General features: G+C 40.2%; 1 protein-coding gene across 1 annotated transcript in view; it reads left to right on the forward strand.

Annotated features, from left to right (window-relative positions):
* Positions 1–16,839, forward strand: part of EFHC2 (EF-hand domain containing 2) — a 189,754-nt gene that overhangs the window by 145,920 nt on the left and 26,995 nt on the right. Inside the window, exons 11-12 of the mRNA XM_037511680.2 lie at positions 6,990–7,187; positions 9,051–9,143. Coding sequence (XP_037367577.1) covers positions 6,990–7,187; positions 9,051–9,143 — 291 coding nt within the window. The remainder of the gene's footprint in view (positions 1–6,989; positions 7,188–9,050; positions 9,144–16,839) is intronic.

The raw sequence follows: 16,839 nt of genomic DNA on the forward strand, positions 1-16,839 counted from the left end.
TTTTGTCAATGGTTGTGAACTACGATTAGACTGGCAGCAAAATCTCTTTGGTCAGACATTTGTATTACCCCCACTTCAATGTTATCTTTCTATTTCTCCTTCTTCTGATATATTTCTCAACTGCCTCTACGGCCCTCTGCTAGTCTAGTGGTTTGCCAGGCTAGGATGTAAGTGATGATAAAAAGTGATGGTAAGTGTGTTCTGCTCTTTGAGCAGCTTCAGCCCATGAGTGTGAGAGAGAGCCTGAGCAGATGTGAGCAGGTGTGCCTGGCTTCTGATTACAGGAAGTGAAACATTTTATTTGTTGAATATCAAATTGGAGGAAATGATAAAGGGTGCTACCTAATTGTCATCAAAATTGCTGTTTGGTTAAATTCAGGCTCAACCAGATTTTCTTGCAAGCCTTGGGACTTAAGGCTTAGACTCTTGTTTGCATCAAAACTAACTTTTTAAGTTTGCTTGAAAGATGTTGCATAGACCTCAATGATTCAATAAGTAAGAAAATGCCGGGAGCCAGTGTCCTAGAGCAGCTTGGCTTTTTTTTTTTTTTTTTTTTTTTTTTTTGGTCTTACAACAAAGCTGAGAAGAAATCCTGGTAGTATCCCATAAAATATTAATATGTGATGATCAGTATAAAATATTAAATATTAATACCAGAAATGTAGTGCAATGTTGGGTAAAGGGAAGGTGATTTGCCATTCGTGCCCTTCAGATTAGAGATAGTAATCACAGAATACCAGAGCAATACAAGTACTTTTTAAATGCACTTTTATTTACCTTAATGATTGGCGAAAGTACCAAGATCAAACTTTGCCCTCAGATCTTATTTCAGTTTGCTCTGAAGGCTTTGGTGATGAAAGGCTATATTCTGTTTGTATCTGTTTATTTTTCTTTTTATTGAGGTAACATTAGTTTAAAATATGTGTAGGATCTAGCACCTACACACATCTCAACAACTGTATTTCACCCACCACCAAAAGTACAATCTCCATCCACCAGCAAGCTCCTTCCCCTCTCCTAACCACCATTTTATTGTGGGAGTTTAAGGGTTTGTTTTTGCTTTTGTTGTGTTTGTCTGCTTTTTCTTTTCTTTATATTCCACAAATGAGTGAAATCGTATGGTATTTGTCTTTCTCCATTTGACTTATTTCATTTTGCATAATTCTTTCAAGGTTCATCCATTTTGTTGAAAATGGCAAGATTTCATCTTTTTTAGTGGCTGGGAAGTATTCCATTCTGTATATACACCACATCTTCTTAATCCATTCATCCATTGTCACGCTCTAGGAAAGGCTATGTTTCGGGCCTCCTCAGTGGCGCTGCCGTTGAGCACTGGGTTGCGAAGCTGCCCGCGGCCTCTGCGGCGCCGGTTCGATCCCCGGCTGCTCCCCGGCCACTGGAGGAGGGTCCCACATGGCGTGCAGGCCTCTCCTGCCGCCCGCTGCTCCCCTCAGCAGTGTACTTCGGTCCTTCTGCCTGCTCTGCTCCCCGCTCTGGCTCTGGTGAATTCTCTCACCCTCCCGCGCTTCTGACTGTACCCAGTGCATGTATAAACAAAACAAACAAACCAGCAAACAAATAAATAAAGCATGCCTCTATTAAAAAAAAAAATTAAAAAAAAAGAAAGGCTATGTTTCGTGGAAGTTTGTCCTTTGTTTCCGTGGTTTCTGCTAAGCAATAATGGAGTATGCAAAATATATTTTATTAAGTTTCAATGGGTTAATCACAGAATTACTCTCTTCCCTGGCAATTCCACTCCTGGGTATATATGATCAGAGAACTGAAACAGATATTGAAGCAAAAGCTCATATGTGAATGTTTTTATGAGTTCGGTTAACAACAGCCAGAAGGTGGAAGCAAGGTAAATGCCCATCCATGTATTAATGAGTAAACAAAATGTGACACATTTATGCAATGGAATATTATTCAACCATAAAAAGGAATGACGTGCTGGGCCTCCCCTGGTGGCACAGCGGTTGAGCGCTGGGCTGCGAAGCTGCCCGCAGCCTCTGCAGTGCTGGTTCAATCCCCGGCCACCAGTGAGGGTCCCACATGGTGCGCAGACCTCTCCTGCCGCCCGCTGCTCCCCTCAGCAGTGTATTTCGTCAGTCTGCCTGTTCTGTTCCCCTCTCTGGCTCTGGTGAATTCTCCCACCCTCCTGCGGTTCTGACTATACCCAGTGCTTGTATGAATAAATAAATAAATCTTAAAAAAAGAAAAGGAATGATGTGCTGATACATGCTATGACATGGGTGAACATCAAAACATGTTAAGTGAGAGAAACCAGACACAAAGACCACATACTGTATGATTCCATTTGTATGAAATGTTGAGGACTGTCAAGTCTGTACAGATGGAAGTTTAGTGGTTTCCAGATAGGGAGAGAGCTGAGGAGATGAAGGAAAATGGAGTGACTGCTTCTTTAGGATGGTGAAAATGTTCTGGAACTAGATAGAGGTGGTGATCGTACAACTAATGACAAATTTTATATTAACATGTATTTTACCATGATGAAAAAAGGAAATGTGCTACTTTTGAAAAGATTCTTCATTCTTAGCGAAGCCCATTAAAGATTGACAGGGTGGGATATGTCCTAAAAAGGGGGCACATGGCAAATTCAGGGCAAAGGGGTGGTGGCCACTTCAGGTCCACAGGACAAGGCTTGTACTTCCCAATTGGTATCCCTGGTGGTAGGACCTGCCTTGTGTGGATGTCGCAGCTACACCCCCATACCACTAACGGCTCCACGCACCCTGGTGTTCCTCATGACTCAGGGCAGTTTTAAGTTTGGGGCAACCTATTTTAAACTCTACATAAAGACATGTAAATCATGGAGTACTGAGCTGTTTAAAATTCATATTTGGGGTCTCCCCGGTGGCGCAGCGGTTGAGCGCTGGGTTGCATTGGGTTGCGAAGCTGCCCGCGGCCTCTGCAGCGCTGGTTCAATCCCTGGCTGCTCCCCGGCCACTGGAGGAGGGTCCCACATGGCGCGCAGACCTCTCCTGCCGCCCGCTGCTCCCCTCAGCAGTGTACTTTGGTCCTTCTGCCTGCTCTGCTCCCCGCTCTGGCTCTGGTGAATTCTCTCACCCTCCCCGCGCTTCTGACTGTACCCAGTGCTTGTATAAACAAACAAACAAACAAATAAATAACTCAAAAAAAAAAGAAAAGAAAAAAAAAGAAATAAAATTCATATTTGCAACTCATCAGATATAAATTTTAACTGCAGTTATGGCCAGGATAATTTCAGTTTATCTAATGAAAAGGGAAATAAACTTTTATGACCTGGGGGTGCTAGAAGAAGTTTAGTTAAAAGGTGTGTGGAAAATTTCTAGTTATTGCTACACGTGTTCTTTTCCCTTGTCCTTGGGATTGTGCCACTTGTTACTCTTTCCACAGCTTTCTACCCTCCAAAGGAAAATGCTTTCAAATGAGTCTTTCCTCTGTCTATGAAAGTTATACTTGATTTTTATAAATGTCCAGAAAAAACAGAAATAGATAATGTGTGTATATATGTGATATATTAAAGTACATACACACATATATAGAGAGAAATCAGCAATAAGAGAGAGTGCTATAGATGTTTGGCACGTGTCCTTTCAGCCTTTTTTTTCTTGTACTGGTGTCTTCAGTTTCATTGGAATCGTGCTACACTTGTCAACATAGCATGGACTTCTTCCATACCAATAAACACCAGTCAACAACACACTTTTCCTAGTTACTTAGTCTTCCATCTTATTCACCAGTGTTCTAAATGAGATGGAGGCTTTCCTTGGAGTGGTTCCACTCTAGTCACTTAGCCTTCCGTTAGAAATGGCTGCGGGCTTCTGGAATTATTTTCTCTTATTTGTGATGGCCAGTGATATCCCTCAAAGCAGAGGTCATGGATAGGTGAAAGGAACAAGGGTTTATAAAAAATCAGCTCAAAACACACAGTTCTTGGGAAGCTTTCCCTCACTGAGTCCTGTTCCATTTGGTGACCTTGTGTTTTGTGCTCCAGCAACAGCAAGACAAAGTAGTATGCAGGTGCATGGGCTTAGGTGTTAGACTGCATAGGTTTGCATTCTGACTTTTGGGCCATTGGATGTAGTATCACTTTTGTGCCTCAGCGTTCTCATCTGTAAAGTGATGACAGTAATAGTATCTACCTTCTAGGACAGATGAGATGTTCTATGCTAAAAATATCTGGCAGCACAGGACCTGGAACATAGCTAATTGTCAAAAAGTGGTGAGGGTTATTATTATTTCCCCCTTCACTGAAGTCACCCTCCCAATTTATGACTTTGAGAGCTCATTTGTATGCTCAGATAGATTACAGACTCTGAAAAGTTAACATGCCAGAGTACCTTTCCAGTGTTTTCTACGCTGTGAGCCCAGAGGTAATATTACTGATTGTGTGACCCAAAATAATGTTGCAGTTGTGGATTCTCCTTGGTTGAATTGACCTTTTTTCCATTAATAGAACAAAAGCAATGGAAAGATAAATGTGACATATTGTTGAGTTTTTAAAAAAGGTAAATTATAAAAATAGTACCATAGAGGATGATCCTATTTATATAAAATTAAGTGGTTGTGTATGCTTATAATTAAATAAACAATTATTTTGTAAGATGTTGGCCAAAATATTAAAGATGTTTTTCTCATAACAAAAAAAAATTAGTAGAACAGAACCCCCCAGTAATCTGAGAAGTGGCTGTAGGTGAAATGCAGTTCCTTCTGGTAGCTGTGAGCTTTCCTGGAGCAAGATCAACGTTGTAGCTGTGAGCTTTCCTGGATTTTTGTGTAAGGAAATTCATTCGGAGAACCTATAATTAATTAATTTTTCATTTTTCTTCTCTTCTCCCCTTTCCTTTCTTTCTTCTTTTCTTTTCTTTCTTTTGGTTTTTAAATAAAGTCCCATTGTTTTACATCCTTGTTAGTATTTTGACAGTATAGGATTTCTCCCCTCAGGTGTGGTCACCGTTAGCTCCCCCACCACCAAAGCACCCATAATGCTCCAACATAGTCATTTGTGCTCTCCTCACCCACCCTGTTCTTACTCTGCACCCTCCCTTCTGGATGCCTCAGCTTTTTATGGTTGGCTTTAAGGTCTGTCTTTGTCTGATACATTGTCTGGTTTCTCTATAATCCACATATAAGTAACACCATCCAGTATCTGTCTTTCTTCCTTTAGTTTATTTTTCTTAGTGTAATTCCTTCCAGCTCCATCCTTGTTGCTACAAATGACTTGAGTTTATCTTTTTTGATTGCTGAGTAGTATTCCATTGTGTATATATACCACATCTTCTTGATCCACTCATCTTTTGAAATATTTAAGTCATTTCCATAGCTTGGCTAGTGCGAATAGTGCTGCAATAAAAAAAGGTGTGTAGATATCCTATCTAATTAGTGTTTGTTTGTTTGGTGGAGAACCTTGAATTCTTAAATAATTGTGGTAATGACAAGAAATATGTAAAAGAACCAAAGGCCATTATTCTGAAATATCAGTCTACAGTAGAAGAAAAAATAAAATCTTGCATTCCCTTATTTATTAAGGATTCTTAGGAACTGAGTTATTTCTAGTAACTAGATTTTCTAGATAATGATGACTTATTCATTTAACTACCAGAACAGTTTACATTTTAACAATTTTGATGTAATTCTAGTGCATACTGTAGAGTTTGTAACTTTCACATAGAGACTATATTGAAAACAATTCATCCAATTTGTTAGGCTTGGAGTCCTCATTGTTAATACGTTGTTGTTGTCATTTGCTTTTTTTGTGCTGCCCACTAATTTCTTTCTTTCTTTTTTTTTTTTTGCAGAAAAAAAATTTTAATGCCAAAATAGGGATGCAATAAATCCTAATGAGAGAAATGGGGGGGTGGAAAACATTCAGAAAAGGATCTAGTTCTGAAAATAATAAATTTAAATGTTCCACTATAGGTTGCAATAATTAATATAGACAATATATCATTATCAACCAAAGCAATTTTATACTTTCCTTCCCAATCAGTATATCTTCTATTAATTTTCTTATCTTACTGTATTAACTAGAATTTCTAGCATAATGTTGAAAAGGAATCTTAAACAGGGCATTGCCTTGCCTTGTAATTGATCTTAGTGAGAAAACTTATAGTCTCACTCTTAAATATGATGTTAGTTGTATGTTTCTTTAAAATGTTGTTTGTTGAGAATGTTTCCCTCCATTGTATTATGCTAAGAACTTCTTTTTTTTTTAATAAATTTTATTTTTATATTCCCCATACAATTGCAACCCCCTTATTTTGACCCCAATCCCTCCCCTCCCTGCCCCCTACCCCCCATAGAGTGTCTCTGGTTCATAGTTTTTTGTTGATTTTGATTTTCACTTTCTTATAGTTATTCATTTTCCTGGTCCCTTATTTAAGTTTTCTAGATTCCTGCTATGAGTGAGACCATCCGGTATTTTTCTTTTTTTTTCTGGCTTATTTCGCTATTTGCCTTCTAAAAAACTTAGGCAGTTAACATTTTTCTCTCTTTTTTCCTCACTGGCAAGGTGTGTAAGATTTTACTTTCTACTACAGAAATGTGTGTAATAACTCTTCCCGTCTTCAAAACACCTTTCTAATTTACTGATCTCCAAATTTTATACCTGGGAATCCCCCAAGTTTGTTACTGTTGTGTGTAAAGTATGATTAAGAGATATTGAATAAAATCATGTATTTAGTGATAGCTTTTTGACCATTCATAGTCTTTACAAATTTACTTCCTGATTGTTGGATATTATCTGGTAGGGGTTTGGCTCTGGGAAAAATGCCATTTTATTTTATTTATAAGCTATAGTGCTGTGATTTTCCATTCTCTCATTGGTGCCACCCTGCTGCTCATAAGTAGAGAAATTAAAGAAAAATAATCACCTGTCCTCTGTGGTGTTGGGAAATATTTTGTAAAATGAGATTTGAGTAGTTTTAATAAAGACGTAAAATATTTTTAGCTATAATTTCACAAGTGTTTTTCTATTTTCCCTACAGAGATATAATGATGTCTATAACTGTTGGGAAACTCATAGACCAAGAAATTATAACTATTGCTCGTCACTACCAAGTACCCAATGAACCATGTCCAGTTACAGAAATCCTACTTGCAAAGGCCCATGAACAGCTCAAGAAAAATACTTTTGAGAATTTTGAAAAACTCATTGCCACTTGTGTATATGAAGATCGAGAAAAGTAAGCTTTTATTTTATAGATTCTAATAACATTTAAGTTTCTGTGAATCTAAGTGAAGAAGACATTTATATTTTATGAAAAAGAGTAAAAAGAAAATTGACAAGTCTCATCATATTCCACCATTTAGCAGAGTGACTTAAATCCTTTCTGAAGAGTATCTAGGTACAAATGTTTCATAGCAATGGTGAGCTTTGTTTGTTGATGGAATAGGGAAGATCCTATAGCTCCAAAAAGAGGATGCCCTTTTTGCATGTTCTTTTAATTGGCTTCTAGAAGCTTTCAACTGAAACAGTAAATCAAGATGTTAGAAGGCTTAATTTTGAGATGTAATCTTACTACATTGTTTTAGTGATAACTGGAATTTATAAATGTGACTTTTATAATAGAATAGCGAGTTAATTTGCAAATAAATGTTCTCAGAATTTCTTTGAAATTATTTCTTCTTGAAAATAATGATGGTCAGCACAATCTAATTCTAGTCCATTTATCATGTTTATATGGAGCTTTAGTTAAGTCATTTTTATACACAACTGGAGCCCTATCTTAGTCTGTTTGGTGTTCATTTTATCCACAGACATGATATAATGGGGGAGAATACTGTATTTATCAATAGAAAATCTTTGTTCTAAAACAGACAGTTATAAATCAGACATCCTGCAGAGGAGGAGGAGGGAGAGGGATCAGAGGGAGGGAGGGAGGAGCACAGGGGACTGTGGTGATGGTGTATGGGTGCATTGGTGAAGGAAATTCTATGGGGACTACACCCATGGGGGACTACAATGATATAAAAAATATATAGAAAATCTTTGTTCTAAACACAAATACTCCATTGTCATCTCCGTTTCCCATGATCCCTTCCCTCATTCCTAAATCTGAAATTGGTACACAAGTGGCCACTACCTACCTTAAATATCATTCAGTGTCATGTAGCTTATCTTAATATGAACATTATGTATTTTTCCTCATCCATAATACATACTCATTGAGTTTTTTTATGAAGATGATATTTTTCCTTGAATCTTTAAGCTTCTCTGAGCTTCCTGAAAGATTTGCGGCCTAAGCTTGGCATGACCTTGGCCCTGCCTTCCACTGTAGGGGAACCCTTCCCCAGTGTGAGAAGCGGGACCCCCTTCACTAACGTGGGCATAATAGGACTGCTTGGTCAGACCTCTCTGAGATTCTTCCAGACCCTACAAGCTTGGATTGTAGACATAAATATTCTGATAACCTTATTGCAAAGAAAGGAGACCACTTTCCTGTTGCTTCTAATTTGCCTAGTGGCTAGAAGAAAATTGGATGAGTGAGAACATTACAAGCATTTCAATGCCCCAGCAGCCTGGGGGAAATGGCTGTTGGGCTGCTGTAGAGAAAACCATCCAACAAAATTGAGGTGAATGTTAAGGCCTCAGCTGGGGCTTCCAGGTTTTAAAGTTCGGGTCCAAGGAAAAGACCAGAAAAACACCCTCAAGTCACATAATACTTGTGTTGGAGGCTCTTGATGCTTGTCAAATTAAGAGATGTTTTCAAATATCAGAATCATTTTTGACTAGTGGTCAAGAATGCAGATCGATTACTTAGAGCAACACTTGTGGCTGCAGTCTTAATAGGTCGTACTACCACCAACCAAGAAGCTGAAGCTTGATGGGAAGGCGTTTGTAAGGACAGAGTCTGATGACTTCTGAAATGGAAAAAGTTGGTGAAATGCAATATAACTCTTTCCTTACCATAAATTCCAGTACCAATTTTCACACTTATTTAAATGTGTACATTTTAAGGAAATGTCTGTATTTTCTTTCGTATAGCATGTAGTTGTCAAGGGACAGAAAATATATTTATAAATCCACTTATTTGGTTTTAATGCAGAAAAAATGTAATACCCAGCAAAAATATGAAAAGGCTGTGCAAGGCCTCCAGGCTACCTTTGACTGATGATTTTCTAGTATCCCTCCTGTCCAGGTAAGCAAGAGCTCCGCCCATGGTGGGAGATTGATGTGCCTGTTTTTGTTTTGGGAACTATTCCTAGTTTTAGATTTGCCTTTAATTGCCCTTAATTTACCCTTGACTGTTTCAATGATCTTAGCGATGACACATCTCCATTGTTACAACAGGAAAAGTTAGTCAGGATTTTTTTTTTTAATAATAAATTTTATTTTTATATTCCCCATACAATTTCAACCCCCCATTTTGACCCCAATCCCTCCCCTCCCTCCACCCACCCCCCCAAAAGTGTCTCTGGTTCATAGATTTTGTTGATTTTGATTTTCTGAATGTTAAAGAGCCTATTAAGAATTATTATCTTTTTAACATTAACACACACACACACACACACAGGTTCCTGGGACAAAATGAAAATGTGTATCTTATTTGGCTCTGAAGACAAATGAAAAATTTCAAGGGCAGATTTGGCAAAGCAGTGGTTCTAGTTCCTGAGAGCTAATGACATGCTATAAGAAGACCTAGTGTTATTAGCACCAGATATAAAGTGAAAGGAAAGCACAGTGAACTGCTTTGTAAAGCACATCACTTCTGTTGAACCTGACTTCTGCCCTCCTGCCGTCACCCTCCTAGCCATCCAGTCTCTGATCACTTTTTATGTTTCCTATGTCATTTCCAGATCCTCTGACTTATTCATGTTGATAATTCTGATGTTGCAGTTGTCTTCTAGGCAGTATTATCATTGTTTTGAATACATTATCTCATTTACTTTGTGAGAACCACTTGGTGAGGTCAGAATGATTATTCTCCTAGCTTACGTGAGAATGTTGAGGTTTAGGGAGATGAGCTATTTTGCCCAAAGTTACATAGTCTAGAAGAAGCAGCTGCGATTTAACCCCTGAACCTTTCGAATGCACATCCCCAGCTTCTAACCTCTTTGAATTATTGACTACAAATAGTCAGTAAATTACAATGTCTTTATTTACAGTTTTACCTACTTCCTACTGCTTACATGCTTTCTCTCCTCCCCATTCTCGCTATCTTCACCCTTGGTCTGATCACATTTCATAATTGCAGGCCTCCATGTTGGTCTTTCTCCCACCAGCCTCTACATTTTTAAATCCATCTTTATATATAGCAGCTAACTATATTCTGAGAGCAAAAATGTCATAATGTTCCTCAGCTACTCACAAACCTCATTACCATGTCTTTGTTCTCTAGAGCCAAAGTCTCCTTAGCTTTGAACTTTTTCCCACTTCTCCGTTATGGGGTTGAGAGTTTTCAGTTGGACAGTTGCTCTCAAACAGGGTCTGGAGTTGCGAGTCCTCATCTAAGGCAAAAGGAGAAACCAAAGAAACAGGTAAAACGGACTCCCATGTGGGAGAACTAGTGCCCAAGGTGTCAGGAGGGGAATGAAGAAGAGGGCCAATTCCTTTGGGTGTGTGTATATTGGATTGAGCTGGGGATATTTTCTAGCCTGGGAGTCCTGTTTGCTTTCATTTGCTAGCAGGATAAGGAGGTGTAAAGGTGTAAAGGACCCCAGATGAGGTAGGCAGCTCTCAAGAGTCAGGGTTCTCCATGGTTACCACAGAGTTTCCCTTCCCTTTCCCACTAGTCCAGCCAAATGGGCCATTTAGTATTTCACACATATCGTTCCTGCCTTCCCACCCTTTTTGCCTTTCCTTTTGCTTTTTCTGCAGTAGGAAATAACTTCCAGTTTTCTTCTGCTGAAAGCTTGCTCTTCCTTCAAGACCAAATTCAAGTAGTTCTACATCATAAAGCCCTTTTGGATTTGCTTGGTTGGCAGTGATTATCTCCTCCAAAAGGTTCTCAGAACACTATTTTTGCGTCTCTTTTTCCCTCACCTTCAAGTGAAGATTTGTAACTTGATATTTGGTCCATTCAGATGCAGCTACCTACTTCTAAGCTGTTTGATTTGCTGCTTATAAACAATCTGTGGGTTGTCATGTTTTTTTTTTTTTTACTTATTTATTTATTTATTTGTTTGTTTGTTTGTTTGTTTTGTTTATACAAGCACTGGGTACAGTCAGAAGCGCGGGAGGGTGAGAGAATTCACCAGAGCCAGAACGGGGAGCAGAGCAGGCAGAAGGACCGAAGTACACTGCTGAGGGGAGCAGCGGGCGGCAGGAGAGGTCTGCGCGCCATGTGGGACCCTCGGGTTGTCATGTTTTAACAGTTTCACCCCTTACCTTGTCTCCTACTTATATCTGGGTGATCTTGTGCAAGAATTTTGATCTGCCTGACCTTTGATTCTTTACCTCTAGAGATAAAAATACCTACTTCCTAGTGATTCTGAAGATGAATGGAGAAGACATTCACAGCACCTGGTACCAAGAACTGATTGGGGACTAGGAGGGAAGTTTAAGTTAGGACTGCAGACCACACACTCTGACTAGGGAATGAACTGGGAAAAAACCTCTGTCTTTCAACATAGAAGAAATCTTATTTTTAAACAGTTGGGTCTGAATGCCTTTCACACATTAAGCTGTCTTCTAGTCAGGAAGCTGTGGAAGTTTATTAGATTATCTCTTGATGGCCTCAAGGATGAGTTGTCCTGGAAAGTCTGGTCATGTGGGAACCTGGCCTCTGGAGGATCTAAATATTTCTTACCCGTAACTGAGGCCACCAAGTCATCATCCTCTCATTCCCTAAGCAGAGTGTTTTGTCTCTGTCTTTACGATCTGACATTAAAGGCAGAACAACTATGCCACGGCTTGCTTCGAAGTCATCTCAGTCTCAGAACACATCTGCCTCTGAACCCAGCGTAGCTCTGAGGAGGTCATCCCTCTGAGCCACTCAGCAGACCATGTTCAGTCTAACTTTCCTCTAATTGCGCAGTGACCCTTCTCCACACTCAGGGGAAACTTCAGACTAATCAGATTAGAAAATGTCTCATTCCCATTCCCCTCTCCGTCCAATATGCCCTGCCATGATGTGGGTCACATGCTTGGGGTTTTGCATCATCTCCGCAGATTCCTTTCAAAGACTGCCCTAATTCCTAATGGGCCCATCAGCCTGCAGCTTACATTTATATTCTGCATTCTTATTGTTCCCCACAGACTCCACAGGGCTTTCCAGAGCCTTGACCAGACTCTCTTTCTGCACAGCCCTCCGTGGCACACTAAGCCAGAGCCCCTCTGATGTCTGCAGCCTCCCGGGGGAGGCAGGCATGGAGTTTCTTCCTTTGGTTCAATGCACACTCTGCCCAGGGGCAGTTTTACCTGCCTCGGGATGGAGCTGGGCAGCTGTTGAGCGGCTGTATTAATACGCCCTGCTGCGTAAATTCAGAGCAGGAGGTTGAAAACCATGGCTGAAGGTTTAGGGGACTGTCACTCATGTATTTCTCCTTTGTCATTCAGCTAGGTCTTTTCATTATTAGCAAAACTCAAGCTGGAATCAGGAGTTCAATATCTTTCCATGTCTGATTCCCCCAGCCTCCATCAGTTCAGTGCTGCGGTTACTGGTTGGAGTTCAACTTGGTTTTTTTTTCTGTTTGATTTTTTATTGAGCTAACATTAGTTTGCAACATTGTATATGACTCAGAGCTATAGGTTTCCATCTCTTCAGATATGTTACCACATCACAGCCACCACCACAGTACCAATCCTCCACCATAGTCCACTGAGCTCCCGCCTCCCTTTTTCCCTCAACCTTAGCCTCCCCTTCTGGTAGACTTAATTCTGCTGTCAGATTTCTAGGGTTGGTTTTGGTTCCGTTGTGTCTGTTCCTTTGTTTTGTTTCTTTATACTCTACGAATGAGTGTATCATCCAGTATTTGCTCTTCCTTCAAGACCAAATTCAAGTAGTTCTACATCATAAAGCCCTTTTGGATTTGCTCCTTCTGACTTATTTCGCTTAGCATGATCCCCTCCACTTCCATCCATGCCGTTGCAAATGAGGTCACCTTGTTTACCAAACGGATTCATTTCGCTAATGCACAAAGCATTAGACTTAAATGTTCTATGTAGTGGTAGCTGTTATTCATTAATAATAGAAGTGACACTCTGTATTGACATAGTGCCAAAGGCCCTAGAGTATTTTGTAAATCCTTGAGCATATACAAAGTCACATTTTAGTGGATGGTCAAGCTGATTCCCTGTTCCATAACTGTAAACATTGAGGTATAAGGAGCTTCTGTTACTGAAAGAATGTACTTCAGGCCAAAATGAGTCTGCTGGAATGAGAATGACAACTGCCTAAGACATCCTAAACCTTTGGTTCTATCTGAGCTCCTAGGAGTAAGGACTAAGTCTCAATTGCCTTTGCAGCCCTAGAGCCTTGTCCTGTGCTAGGACATTGGGTTGGGGGAGAAAACATGGTCTTGCTAGCTACCAAACCTGCTTCTGAAGTCCAAGTCTGCTGCCTCCTACCCATGGGATCCTTGTACATTGACTCAAACCTCTGAGCCTTCGTTTGGATATTAATGTTTCCTCAGTACTAATCAGCAAGAAATTCTGGTTCTTAAATCACTAAGCAGAAAGGATACTGAGGCCATTCCATTCTGCCTACCTTGTGGGACTGGGGAGTAAGAGGCAGCCTCTTCCCCTAATTATGGCCTTCTAATTTGGCATTGGAAATTCAAGGGCAACTCTTTCCCCAGCAGCTCTGCCCGAGACACAGGTCTTTTACTGCTGGCTTTGGACTCCATGGAATGTCTTAGAATTGACCTCCCAAGAGAGCCAGTGCCTCATCCAGAAATATCAGTTAAAATGGAAAAAGTTAATGGGGCTTTAAAATCATCTCATTATACTCTACCCAGCCTCACTCCCTGCTTACCTCCCAGAGGCATGATTTGGGCTCAAGGGATTTCACCAACAATATCTGGCAGTGAGGCCGAAGGGCAAGGATTGAGCTGTGTGGCTGCTATTGTTGCAAGATGTTTGGTATACTGGGGAGATTTTAGAGAGAAACCTTCTCCCTAAGAACCTTCTCATCCCCTTCCCCCTGTCTCCCCACCTCCTTCTCTCTCCACACACACACATACTCTAGATGTTTCCTGCCTTTTCAAGTATAAAGGGATTTGTATTTTAAGAAATATAAAGAATATCCAACACTGTATGAACCAAAAGAAACACTGTGTGTACACCCCGTACTTGGCAGCTGTGACCCACCTCACCAAGGAGATCTGTACTGGGATCAGAATTAGAATTCAGAGGCCTGGCTATTTAGAGATAACTGGCGTTTCTCACTGGCAGCTTGGGCAATGCCAACTCTGTTTTTGTGACCAACCAGTGCACTGGCCCAGAGCTCCACTTTTTTTCTCAAGTGCCCGGTCTTTAAGAATTTCACCAGGTGTTCAAGCACGCGCACCTGGATTTGCTGGGTAATGAACCAAAACCAGACACAAGTGAGTCCAAAAGATGTCTTCACTGCTCTCCCTCCTTTCCACCTGCTCTTGTAGCCAGGCCATTCCCCTAAGTTGTAAGATCGCCTTTACAGCAGAGGGGAATCCATGTTACTCCTCAACAAGACACAGCTGCTTCTGTGACTTTCACCTCCACAGATGGTGGAAATAAAGCAGATCAGCATTATTCCCCCTGGCAAGGAGATGGATGGCCTCTACGGTTTTCAAGCCATTCATCATTTTTGGGAGGGGGAGCAAGACATCCGTCAAATGACACATTAGACTCACTTGTAGGGACTCCCACCTAGCAAGGCATTTGGAAGCATGCTTGGAGGTGATTATTATCTAGTGAGTAACCAGAGAAATTGTCTTCCCTCCCTCTTCATCCACAAACATGTCTCTTAGTTTGTGTAGGGAAGGAAATGGTGGCTTCCTCAAGTATCAAAGGAAAGAATTTATGGAGGTTTTAAGAAAACACTTTGGCACTGTGAGCTGGGACTTTAAAGTAAGGAAACTGACTTTTTAACAAGCTAGAAACACTTAAAAGCTGCCAGAATTAGTATTGCCCTTTAGGGCAGTCACCCTGGAAGGCTGTATACTGGTTCTAACAATGTTGCCATAGAAAGTTCTTCTTTGGAATTGCCTTCAAAGCTTTTTCAAAAGAATTGCCTCCAGACTGGCAAATCTTCCTCCTTTGACCTTGGATCAAAGAGCCACATGTCATTTGGTAAGAAGCAAAGTAGGAGATTCAGGTGAACAATTAGGATGCTAATGTTTGTGATAAGAAGCACAGCATGACCCTGAGTAAGGAAATAAATTGTCTCCATGATTCCAAAATGCAATTTTTTATTGAGGTTAACATTGGTTTACAACACTGTGATTTAAGGAAGTAGGTTCATACCACCTGAGATGTTTATCAACATGCCACACCCACTACTAAAGCACCCACAATCCTTTTTTCCCACCCCACCCCCCCTCCCCTTCTAGTAATCTCAGTCCTGCAGTCAGATTTCTAGAGTTTGTCCTGGTTTAGTTTTGTCAGTTCCTTTGTTGTTGTTGTTTTTCCCCTCTGTATTCCACATAAGAGTGAAATTATCCCATATTTCTTTCTTCTGACTCACTTCACTTAGCATAGTCCCCTCCAGTTCCATCTGTGTTGTCGCAAATGGCCAAGAGTTTGTCTTTTCTTGTAGCTGAATAGTATTCCATCTGTGTGTATGCGTGTGTACGTATGTGCACACATGTGCGTGTGTGTATGTGTATGTGTGTGTACCTCAATCGTCCTAATCAACTCTTCTCTCCTTGGGCACTTAGGGCTGTTTCCATACGTAGTCCCCTTGTACATAGTGTTGCAATGGACAAACATGTGCTTATATCCCATTGAATTAGTGCTTTTGCATTCTTTTAGTAGATACCAAGGAGTCGAACTGCTGGGTCAGGTCATATGGTAGATCTATTTTTAATATTTTAAGGAACATCTATACTGTTTTCCATAGGGACTGGACCCACACACATTCCCACCAACAGTTTACAAGGGTTCCTTTTTCTCTACATCCTCACCAGCATTTGTTGTTGCTTTTTTTTTTTTAAGATTTATTTATTTATGCACACAAGAACTGGGGTATAAGTCAAAGGTGCAGTGCGGTGAGAGAAATCATCTGAGAGACTGGGGAGCAGAACAGGCAGATCTACTGAAATACATGGCTGAGGGGAGCCGTGGACGAGACAGGAGAGGTCTGCTCTGCCATGTGTGTTAGCTCCCTGACAGGCCAGGGATCAAACTCATGTTGCAGTGGCTGGTGATAACTTGATAGCGCTGTCTTAACCCCTGTGTCACCAGGGAGGCCCTGTTGCTGGGTTTTTTGGCATCAAATTTTTTTTTTATGTCATCACATGAATGAGGTGGTATCTTACTGTTTTGATTTTTATTTCCCTGATAAGTGATATTGAACATTTTTTCACATACCTGTTGGCCATCTGTTTGTCTGCTTTGGAGAAGTGTCTATTTTACTCTTCACTGTTTTTTTAATTGGATTCTTTATTTTATTTTTGTTGAATTGTCTAGGTTCTTTATAGGTCTTAGTTATTAATCCTTTGTTGGATGTATGATATGCAAATATCAATATTTTCTCCCATTCAGTAGGGAGTATTTTCATTTAAATGATAGTTTTTCTCACTGTACAGAAGTTTTTTAGTTTTTTGTTTCTGGTTTTTTTTTTTTTTTGTAGTTCCATTTGTTTGTTTTTGATTTTGGTTACTTGTTGTTGGAATTGAATCCCCAAAGACATCACGGAAGCTAATAATATCATGGAGTGTGATATTTTCATTTTAAAAAAGATTTATTTTATTTAT

Source organism: Talpa occidentalis, unplaced genomic scaffold (genome assembly GCF_014898055.3).
Source record: "Talpa occidentalis isolate TD23 unplaced genomic scaffold, MPIMG_talOcc4v2.1 talOcc4.15, whole genome shotgun sequence".
Taxonomy (NCBI): Eukaryota; Metazoa; Chordata; class Mammalia; order Eulipotyphla; family Talpidae; genus Talpa; species Talpa occidentalis.